This window comes from Gossypium raimondii, chromosome 12, assembly GCF_025698545.1.
Source record: "Gossypium raimondii isolate GPD5lz chromosome 12, ASM2569854v1, whole genome shotgun sequence".
Classification (NCBI taxonomy): domain Eukaryota; kingdom Viridiplantae; phylum Streptophyta; class Magnoliopsida; order Malvales; family Malvaceae; genus Gossypium; species Gossypium raimondii.
Genome location: NC_068576.1, coordinates 2,470,225 through 2,481,783, shown reverse-complemented (window position 1 = coordinate 2,481,783; position 11,559 = coordinate 2,470,225). Strand labels below are relative to the sequence as shown.

The 11,559-nt window shown below is 34.5% G+C and overlaps 3 protein-coding genes across 3 annotated transcripts; 1 reads left to right on the top strand and 2 right to left on the bottom strand.

The window, feature by feature from the left end:
* The first annotated feature begins 3,330 nt into the window (after positions 1–3,330).
* On the top strand, positions 3,331–4,773 carry LOC105762787 (zinc finger protein 4). The gene is made up of 2 exons (XM_012580685.2): positions 3,331–3,460; positions 3,755–4,773. The coding sequence occupies exon 2, from the start codon at positions 3,762–3,764 to the stop codon at positions 4,386–4,388; it is 627 nt and encodes a 208-aa protein (XP_012436139.1). The 5' UTR covers positions 3,331–3,460; positions 3,755–3,761; the 3' UTR covers positions 4,389–4,773.
* A 376-nt stretch (positions 4,774–5,149) lies between these two features.
* On the bottom strand, positions 5,150–7,751 carry LOC105762786 (TIP41-like protein). Its single transcript, XM_012580684.2, has 7 exons — positions 7,264–7,751; positions 7,032–7,128; positions 6,681–6,794; positions 6,499–6,558; positions 6,371–6,412; positions 6,031–6,159; positions 5,150–5,445 (listed from the first exon to the last, which is right to left on the bottom strand). Exons 1-7 carry the CDS (start codon positions 7,587–7,589, stop codon positions 5,311–5,313), a joined length of 903 nt encoding a protein of 300 aa, XP_012436138.1. The 5' UTR covers positions 7,590–7,751; the 3' UTR covers positions 5,150–5,310.
* Positions 7,752–9,055: 1,304 nt separating this feature from the next.
* On the bottom strand, positions 9,056–11,559 carry LOC105762785 (cyclin-A3-1). The gene is made up of 8 exons (XM_012580683.2): positions 11,177–11,559; positions 10,684–10,916; positions 10,522–10,597; positions 10,348–10,424; positions 10,234–10,267; positions 10,005–10,154; positions 9,620–9,754; positions 9,056–9,411 (listed from the first exon to the last, which is right to left on the bottom strand). The coding sequence occupies exons 1-8, from the start codon at positions 11,552–11,554 to the stop codon at positions 9,337–9,339; spliced, it is 1,158 nt and encodes a 385-aa protein (XP_012436137.1). The 5' UTR covers positions 11,555–11,559; the 3' UTR covers positions 9,056–9,336.

The following is an 11,559-nucleotide window of genomic DNA, read 5'->3' as shown; positions in this document are numbered from 1 at the left end:
CCCTACAAAAATCTCTCCCTTAGATAGAATAAACTTATTTGTCTCAAAAATAAGTTTGAAACTAAACTTATTCGACAGACTTCTAAACACTAAATTCTTCCTAACTTTTGGTACACAATATACATCATTCAATGTTAAAACCTTTCCAGAAGCGAATTGTAGTTCAACAGATCATTTGCCTTTGATTGCTATAGTGAAAGGATTTCCCATATATAAGACATTGTCATTTTCACATTGTGTGAAATTTGTGAACAGGCTTTTGTCTTTGCACACATGTTTGGTTGCTCCAGTATCAATCTACCATGCATTAACATCTTGTGCCATATTAATTTCAGATATCATTACAACGAACTTTTCGTTATTATCAGCCTTAGAAGATGATTTCTTCTTTAAAAATCGACATTCATTCTTGAAATGTCTTGGCTTACCACAATGATAGGATGAGTCCTTTTGTTTCTTTTTGAACTTATGTGCTCTATTAGTCTGTTTGAACTTTCTCTTGGATGGTTTAGTAGTCTGTACTTCCTCCGTAACATGCACTTTGGCATTTTCAGAATCTAAATTCTAATCTTTCTTTTGATATTCTTCTTCAATATGAAAATGATTTGCCAAAGCCTCAAAAGATATTTCATCTTTCTTATGTTTTAGACTTCTTTTAAAGTCTTTCCAAGATAGAGGGAGTTTGTCTATTATGGAGGAAATAACAATCATTTCATATATTTTCATATCATATTGCTTAAATTGATTCAACATTTTTTCAATATCATGAAATTGTTCCATAACAGAACGGCCATCAATCATTTGATAATTATTGAAACGGCTAACAAGGAATTTCTTACTTGTAGCATCTTCGGTCATATATCTTGTTTCCAATTTGTCCCATAATTCCTTAGCGGTGACATCGTTCTGGTAGGTGTCAAACAAAACATCGGATAAGCCATTCAATATGTGGCCTATGCACATGTAATCAGCATTGTCCCATTTCTGCCTTTTTTGGGTTGCAGCAACAGATTTGTTTTCATTCTCTTCCGGTCTTAAGAATCCAAAACATAGGCAATCTTCAAAGTTGATAATAAGAAGTGCATCTTTTCCTACCATAGTCAGAAATTGTCACCATCAAAACGATCAAGTTTGACAAAGTTGGAAGCAAACTTCTTTAGTGTTCCACTTTCATGTGTTGTAGTAGTCATCATGAAATATAACCTTAAAATTGTTAGTACAAATCTCCGGTGAGAAAAATCTCAAACACATGAATGAAACTTGAATAGAAAATGAAGAAACAGAACAAGGCCCCAAGGCGTGTATCAAGCCACTATCTTTAAGGTTATATTTGCCCCCACCTATATTTGGTGTGCAAAAGAGTTTCAAGCAAATTAACCTCGAGGATATAATGAAGCCAATGACTATTGGCCTTTTGCACTGATGAAAATAGTCCACTAAGCACTAAGAATTTCATAACAAGAAGCACAATTTTTACTAAGAATTTCTGCATTAGTTCTTTATAAAACAATCTAATAATATTAGAAAATGAGGAAGGATAGAAAGAACTTTAGAACTTCTTAGTGTGATTTTCAAATGAAATCTCATTCCTATTTACAGGAATGTTCATGTCTCTTCATAGAGACCTCTTTTAATAGGTGTCTTTTCTAAATAATAACATTTTTAAAAAGACATATAGTTTGAATAGTTATAATTCTTTTTCAAATATCAAGTAATATAACTCTTGACCAATGACCAAAAGATTATTTTTTTTGTTAATTACACTCATTCATTTATATTTATTGGAACATTATAAATATTTGAAAATGTTCCAATAATGCTAGGAGGGTTAATTTCAATGCGAGATCCATGGCTCTTTAATTATTTTCCATAGATGACATCAAATGTTAATGTCTTCTTTAAAGGTGGTTTGGTTGGAGGTTGCAATTGAGCTAAAAATGTTTAGACTACAGAACAAAGAATAAGCTATGAGGGTGTTGAAGCTTGTTCTTCAGGACAGTCTCTGATGTTTATGTCAGAGTAGTGAATATAATGAAAGCTAAGGGGAGATTTTTGCAAAGTATTGATAAGGTTAAAGAGAGGATCCCTCTAAAGATAAACATACTTTAGTATTTGTTGTAAGGCCTTCAATTGCCATAAGGTTGCCGATTGTGTAGAAGTGTGTGAGGGCCAAGTTGTCCCTCACATGTGATTGACTGAAATAGATATCCTTCATTTGACAAAATTGTGAGTTTAGAGTTTAACAATAGAATTCATTATATATGGGTAATATACATACATACACTCCCAACAAATCAAATGATATATCAAATCTAAAAAGTGATATCATTTACTTATAAAAATAATAATAATAATTAGAAGTGGGTGTCAAGTGTGAATACACTTAGTCTAAAGAAACATAGGTGACTACTCCATAGGTGAAAAAGACAAAGAAGTGAAATCTCCAACATGAAGACACCCGCATAGATATTGTTGTCCAACAAAAACAACATATTAAAATTGGGTTAAGATATATAGATACCAATACCATCCTATCCTAGCTCCTGTTGCTTATAATTATTGCCCATTCTCTGGGTCCCCTCCCCATCACCCAAACGGGGTTATTACAATCCAAACTAAACCTACCAATCCCATCACTCCATCTACATTTCTTATTCTAATACTATATTCAACAAAGCTTCTCAATCACTCACTCATCACTTTGCCCATCACAACTACAGGGGAACTACTACTCCATCTTTTCTGAGTGCTTTCCTCCCATCTTTTTCTCATGTTAATTATATTATGGGTGGATGGAAGGTCTTTTTTTATTACAGTATTATTGCCAATAGTTATAATAACAAATGTCATACGTTTCTTTAAATTCCATCCACATTATATTTAACTAACATACTACTTCCCTATTTTATTTATTATAAAAATATATATGAATTCACGTATTTTAAATATGACCTTAACTAAATTTATCAAAAACAAAACTTAACTAATATAGTACAAAACTCAATTTAGAATTTAAATATCATTAATTCAATTAACCGTTTACAATATTGATTAAGCGAAAAAGGGTAATTATCGGATTAGTAATCGAAACTGCTAAAGGAAAAGGTTAGTGAAATGAGAACTGAGAATCACCTGCTTGAGCAGTTTCATTTTAGGATGTAAACTCATGCTTAATTGCTTCAAATTCTGATAATTAATCACTAAAGCAAAGCTATGATTAAATGGGGAATTTCTTTGTTATGTTATCTGAGTGGTCCATATATATAAAAGCTGGGGTTGTGGGAACTATTTTAAGATTATGATAAGTTTTGACCATAAATGCAACTCTTGTTTGGATTTCAATTTTCTTACTCCAAAAGGAATCATATAACTAAAGTTGTTCCCATTTCGACAAGGAAAGAAACAATAAAGGAGCTGAAAGATGGAAGTGGGGAATCCTAAGCCTTGATAAGGGGCAACAGTAAGTATGACATAAGCAGTACCCCAATGAAATAAACCTAATCATGTTCATATATATTTTTATATCTAGCTTGTGTCGTGTCTTAAAATTACTAAATTCGGGTGGAATTCATGTAATAAAATGTGATGAATAAAAAAAGAGGGGCAGACATCAAACCCTCTTACTATCCCACCATTTATTTCTCTCAAAGTTTGATCCAAGACTTCCACTTATACCAAAAACTAAAAAAAAAAAGAAACCTTTGTGAATCCTTTCAACCCTTGCTTTAACGTCCCTTTTTTTTCTGAATTACAGAGAAAATATGATTTTCCAAAGAGAAGAGGAAGCAGCTGAACCTGAAACCATATGTATCAAACAACAAAGCGAGCTAAGATTTGATGGAGATAGCAATGAAGCAGTTGAAGAAGGGAAAGCAGGAGAGTGGTTGAACCTGAGCTTGGGTGGGAATTCAGTATCAACAGCAGGAGATTCTGACACTCAACTAACACCAGTTTCAACCAAGGTTTTCTCATGTAACTTCTGCATGAGGAAGTTTTACAGTTCACAAGCCTTGGGTGGCCACCAAAACGCCCACAAGAGGGAGAGGGGTGCGGCCAGGAGATACCACTCCCAGCGGATGACGTCGTCGTCTATGATGGCTTTGCCAATGATTAGTAGTAGTAGTAGTAGTAGTAGTAGTAGTAGTAATCATATAGTTCGATCACTTGGTGTTCGACCTCATTCCCTAGTGCATAAACCCAGCAGAGATGGAGCTGCAAGTGTAGCAAGGTTTACCGAAACTTACACAGGTTTTGGAATGTCAGGGATGCAGTTTACAGTGGATGATGCAATGGATTTTATGTGGCCAGGAAGCTTCCGATTGGATCCTCAGTCACCAAAACCACCATCCTCCGACCCATCAAAGCTGGACTTGAATCTTCGACTCTAATCAATGATTGGAGATTTGTTCATACATCAAAGCACAGATACTAACTCGCCTGACGACTTTAGAGACTCAGTGCTACGCTTCTGTTTCTGCCTTAAAAATAACTAGAAGAAACGCCAAGAATGTCCTTTCACTGTGCATTGGTATTTTAGTTATTAGTCTCTTTATTCCTTTTTTTCTTCAAAATGAAAGAATCAAGATCATCCCTAGATATTGCTTTTCGGTTTCTTCGTTTTGGTTCTTAATTTCTAGTTTCTCCATGAATCCTTTCTAACTCTTTGAAATCTAATTGTAGTTTCGAAGAAGTCCATCAATTCCTAAACTAAAAATAATGGCATTTGTTTGTCACAAATGATCATTTATTCCGAGATATACACACTATTCCACACATTGAACGTATCGTGTTGGTCTGGTTTAAATTTATCATTTCATATTTAATACACTGTTTACATGTTTACTAAACAGATTGTACTTATTTAATATTTTTCTAAATTTACCCGTTCTAAACTCGTACTCATCTTTCACATGTTTATGCAAACAAGATCATTGAGTAATCTTTGTGGACTGCAAGGAAATTTGCCCTATAACAAAGGGTACAATTTGGTTAAATGTTTTTACGGATTGCTATGGTTTTAGGGTGACTGCAACCACTAGAGATTGCATGGATCAAACCTAAACCACACCTTCTAGTTTATCAACTTTGCTTGATTTCTTTCCACTCTTGGCAATTGTCATGGTTAATGCTGGAAAAGACGAAACTATAATACCTTAAAACAAATATTAGATAGAGAATTCTTATTCTTGCTTACACTCAAAATCACATCATAAATTTTGCTTGTTAATGGTACATCAAGTGCATGAACATGATTTTTTTTGCTTATGAATCCACCTAAATGGATCAAATTCGCAATGTCTACATATTCAACTAATGAATCTGTTGCGCGTGGCAATTTACATTACCAGGGACTACAAGCTTTTGGGTCTGATGCATGATGACAGGTAGCCTTTGGCTGATGATGCTTGGATCACTATATGAAGCAGAATCAGTAGGATATCCTTTCTGCGCCATAGTTAGAAAAGCATCAAGAAGCAAAACATCAATGTCATAAGATTAAGCAGAAAAGGATTCTTTTGTTCATAATATATATATATATATAAGAGATTCAATGTGCTAATTTTATTGCATCCCTCGATAGACATACATCAAAGCTGACACTAATGTTACCTAATAATCTATCAAGTCAGTGTTGTGGCTGTCAAGGCTACATTGCCAAACATTAATATTGTGCTTAGGAACAACGTTCAACTTGAGTTAGATTTAAGGAGATACTTGCCCACCCCAACAACACCAAAAGAAGGAAAAATAGCCACTTCAAATAGCACATTTTTAAAGTTAACATACCATGACAGAAATTCATTAAATGAATTCTCATCTGGCACTGGTTTGGAGAAACAATGAAAAACTACATAAAGTTTGTAGCAACACAAATTTAGCTTGTGGCTTGCCACTTGAACTTAAAAGGTAGAAAACAAGTTTCCCAGGTAACATTCCCAAGTACATATATGCAAATGAATACAAGTTAGTGTAGGCAAGGACACACAAATAACAGAGAGAAAGTAAGTGTCTGAATGATTATATACTTACAGCAGACAAAGCTTCAAATGTTCCTTCCCTCCAACATCTTTCTCTAAGAATGACAGGATTTGCACTCTCGTCAAAAACACAATGCATGCGAGTGTCCCTTAATCTCATTAGCACTCCGTCAACTCGCAGCTGTTAGAGAAACAGAGTAAATGGCTGAAAGTGGAAACATATTTAAGCAGCTTATATATTAAGGGGTTTTCAGGCAACCACATGAACCAAGCTCAGCATTTCTTCCAGGATAAAGAGGAAAAAAAGGGGGCAGCAGGTGATTGGTAAAAACATGATTGCTAGGAAAATGTCAATAGCATAGATTAAGAGCAGTGCTAGTCTCCCAACTTACCCAAAATCGCAAGAGTAGAAACCAAGAACTTGGCATGACTCTCTGGGAAAAGAAAAGCGATAATGTAATTAGTTGTCTTCCATTCTAACATTTTATGGATTACAATCCTTTCAAAAATCAAAATTTACCACTTTCACAGTTAGAAGTGACACTCCACTATCAGCCAATTCATCTTCATATAAAACTACCTGCAAAACAAAAACATGGTTATTTCTGTAATTTCAAACATAGGAGTATCAAGAAGAGCACATAAAATACATTGCGTCATGCCGTCATCTTTCATACTATATTTATAATCTAAGAAGCTGACCTCATCATAGAACAAAATAGGTTCCCTTAATGTGAGTGCTGCCATATCAAGCTGCTCTTTGCAATCTTCCCAATGGAGGCCCGAGTCCCCCCCAGAAATTCCCCCACTTCCATGCTGACCACAACGTACAATACCAACGAAAATAGCATCATCATCATTTAAAAAAACAATTCAAATTAGCTATAGGAAACAAAGATAAACCATTGTTGAAAATTCCTAATTTCTAAATTCCCAAACAACAAAACTGTCAAAAGTATGTCACAGTCATTTTACAATTCCATTAAAAAATGAAAGAAACCCTAATTCAAGAAACGGTTTAAAAGTAAGTCGCATTTGAAAAAGAGCTCAGACCTTGTCTGAATCCAGCTCCAGCTCAACCGTTTCACTTCCACAATAAGGCGTTGTAAACGTATAGTCGTAGTCCAATATCACCTGCTGGAAGGGTTTACTGCAAAATCCAAGCAATCAATTTTGCTTCACTTTTAGTTTTTCACTTAAAAGAAATAAAAAAGTAAAAAATCGAAAAACACGATTGCAAATTAAATTAAAGAAAAGGTAAAATGAAAGAACATGAGATTTAGACCTTCTGAATTTCCATTTAGCAGCGGCAGGAACTTCAACGGGAGGCAAACCTTCCTGTTTCCAAGCGGCCAAAGCATCGAATGTATTGAAATGAATTTTGGTGCCGCTGCCGAGGTGTTTAAGGACCAAACAACTTTCACCGAAAATCATTTCCGGAAAGTGAGAGGTATGGAGCTTTTGCTCCCATTGTTGGAGAGTGGAGGAATTGAGAATAGAGCGCTTAAGGGACTCGATCTCCCATCCATGGATACGTAAACCGCGCCTTCCATCTTTCAAAAGCTCGGCTCCCGCCGATTTTAGGTCTTTCTCGTCTACTTCCACTTCCATCTTCGCCGATTATACCAAACTTCACGCCTTGTTTTTCCCTCTTTTGTCTTGCAACCAAAGTTGTTCTCCTCCTAATCTTCGTCGTTTCCTCAACGTTGGTTATTCTCTCATGTCGGATCCGTTTTAGGCTCTAGGTCCAATAAGATTTTCAGAACCCTAATCGGTCCCTCCCGGCATTTCAAACTTAAAGCCCAACTGATAAGCCATTTAAGGATAAAAATTAACATGTATTTTTTTACAAAAAGAAAATTTTATACAATATTAGGAATAGGACAAGTCACATAATTTGAATTCATGTTATAGAAATGTTTGACTAGAGTTTTAATAACGTCAAGCCTTTAATAGAATATTGGCGTGGTTTTTTTATTAGTAATTATTAATATTTAATCTTAATTTTAAATATTTAAAAAATTTATTATTATAAAAAATTTAAAATTTGATAAAAATATATAAAATTCAAAAATTATTTAAAAAAAGTAAAAATAATCGTATAAAAAGAATATGGGTAAACTACACCCATGGTCACTTTTGTTTACCTTAGGTTACATTTCAGTCACTTATGTTTAAAATATTACGTTTTAGTCACTTACGTTATTATTTTGTAACATTTTAGTCACTGAGCCGTTAATTGTCGTTAATGATATAATGGTAAGCTGACGTGACACGTTAAATTATCATTTCAAACAAAAACTTTAGGTTAAATTGTACAATTAGTCCCCATAATTTTTCGTTTTGAGCAATCTAATTCTTTTATGTTCTTTTAACTTTCTTTCTTTCTTTTCTTTATTTTCCATTCTCTTTCGCTTCTCCCTCTGTTTTCCTACCTTCTTTATTTCTTTTAACATACCAGGAAGTCGAATTGGTAGTGAAGAAAGAAGCATGGTATGGGTTGGTTTTAGTTATAGGGTTTTGGTTATAGACAAATGATAACAGTCGACTTCCTACTTCTTTTTTCACTGCCAATTCGACTTCCTAATATGTTAAAAGAAATGGGAAAGATATGAAAACAGAGGGAGAAACAAAAGAGAATGGAAAAAAAAGAAGAAAGTTTAAAGAACATAAAAGAAAAAAAATTAAATTACTTAAAACGAAAAATATATGGGGATCAATTGTATAATTTAACCTAAAATTTTGTTTGAAATGATGATTTAACGTGTCACGTCACCACTATTACACCATTAACGATTATTAATAGCTTCGATGACTAAAATGTTACAACATGATAACGTAAATGACTAAAACGTAACATTTCAAACATAAGTGACTAAACATAACCTAAGGTAAACAAAAGTGACCATGGATGTAGTTTACCCAAAGAATATTAATATGACAAAACCAACATGAACGTATAAAAGAAAAGTAATATGATACTAAAATCTAAGTTTATCACCACATGTTTATGAGTTTCTCATTTCTCATTATATAGAAAATGGTACTACTTACTACCATTTCTAAGAACAAAAAAATGCAACAAATTGGCAACCTCTTGAGTAATATTATATAGACATGTACATTGAATTTTTTACGCAGATATACATTAAACCCAAAAAGAAAAACAATCCGGGTCTATGGTAATCATATATGTATTGGCTATGTAATTAACATCATTATTTACAAAATTAATAGTAGTTGCTTTGTAGAAACTATGAACACTGAACAAGTAAAAGGACCCACCCCTTTCAACCAGCAGTTGAACAACGATTTCATCCTCCAGGTGGTCAAGACAACATTCAGGGACCCCCTAACATCATTCATCAACAGCCTCCTTAAAATACCTTCCTGGGACTTCTGATGGCGAACACAACATGGCCACGCCCTTGAACTGTTTCAAATTTCTCATCAGAATATATTTGCACAACTAGTAGTGTCATGTCTTAGAAGATACGGCGTCATGATCTGAATCCTTGATGTAATATAAAAACTTGCAGCATCATTCAGCCAATTAAAGAAACTAACAACTATAGCTAGTTGGATGCTGATCCTATTATGATCTGAAGATGCAATATTGAACTTAAAAACTAGATAATCACCTTATGTTGCATATACTTCTCTGTCACAGCTCTAAAACAGTTCCCTCTTCGATTCAGATGCAAAGCATGGATGGAAAGCACGCATTCCTTTAATTCAATTGGTCTATAACCCGAGTAACGTTGCAGTGACTTGCTCTGAGAAATAAGTAAAAGAATATGTTCATGGAAACACTTAAGGTTGAACATTAAACTTCTTCACACAATGAACCTCAATCTAACTGAAACCAGTCACTGTAAAACACAAAATTACCACAAGCTTTGTGGCATTTTTTTATGATACCACCTAAGCAGTGCCAATAAATTGCCAAAATATGAAATAAGACAGCAACTCTCATATATGCTGTCTGAAGCCACTCAAATGTCACAAAATATAAAGATTGATTACCCAAGGATGCGTGTTTGGTTGAATAATGAATCTAGAAAGAAAAATAGCTGCTGAAGCAACTGTTGACGGTAAGAACTGTAAACATCCATAGTCCAGCAAGCTTAGCTCTGCAAGATAACAACTCAAAAATTCCAACTGCAATTCTTGATGCTGTGGAGCATAGAAAGTCGGCAGAGTCAGTAAGAATATAATATAACAGCAAGGACAAATATAAGTGTTGGGTTCTTACTTTGCATTTTTCCTCTGCAGCTCTCATAAAAATTCTACAAGCACAACAAGCACATACCATTTACTTCACTAGATATATTAAGATAATCAAAAGGATTTTGAGCAACATTCTTGCCTGAGGAAATTCCTAGTAGTGGGAGTACCAATTTCGAAATCCAACAATTTAAGTATTTTTTTCTCCATCTCAACCACCTGCAAAGTTATTGAGATTTCATAGGTGTAAAAGAAGTCGATAAACGACGGGAAAAAGAGAGGAAAGACCAAAACTAAAGATAAAATTTAAATATACCTCTTCCTTAGTGTAAGAATTATCTGTGATGTAGCAAAAATCATCTATATGGGGAGGAGTGATCTCTTCATACTTACTGTGTCATCAATGGATCATCAATTCAATAACAAAATGAAATGAATTATCTAAAATAAAAAAAAAGACCTGGGGTAACGTGTTTACGAGGCAATAAGCATGCATGAAACACCAAGAAGTTGCAACTTGTTCCTACTGACAGGATGAGAAGACAGGAATTTGTCAATGTATAACACTGTAAGATGAAGGGTGTCGGAAACAAGTTTGTATTCTTCAGTTACTTCCACCAACCATGCCATCAGCATTTCTCGCATATTCACTGTAATATCATTCTGCACCTTCTCCATGTAATTGGGCAATGGCCTCCTTTTCTCCTCAATCTGCATCAATTTCATCATTGACCATTATTACTTATCAATTACCATGCGTCTGAAACAGAGTCCCTGCTTCGTTTTTTTTTTTTTACTTTTGAACCAAAATCAAAATCCCAAACCCCAGATTTCCTTAATTAGATTTAAATGGGAAAAAAGAAAAATAAAAGTGACTATTTCTCAAACCAATTTTAATACCTAATTAACGTTGAAGCAAAGTGAATATATAGAAATTAGAATATGGGGGGAGATTTATTATTTATAACTACCTCCAAAGAGTGGAGATGTCCATATATGGAAGATGAGAAGGAGCATTTCTTCAGATCGCCAAAGCTTTCATCAATCACATCGCTAGGTTCTTGTTTCTTCTTCTTCTCTTTCGGTTCACGCGTCAGTCTCTTCTCAGTACTTGGGCATTTCTCAATCTTGGATCCGCAGTTCGGGTTCTGACCCGATCCAATATCGGGCGAGCTGGCGAGTTCACCGAGTACGACCCGTTTCTTGGCCAAGGAAGGTTGCAGAGGAAGAGTGTTAGTGAGGGAAGTTCGCTTCCTAGATGGAGATGAAGAGCGCGTTGATGGCACGCGGTTCTCTTGATCAACTTCCATATTTGGTGATGACTCTGAAAGGATTGTTGCAGAATTCATAAAAA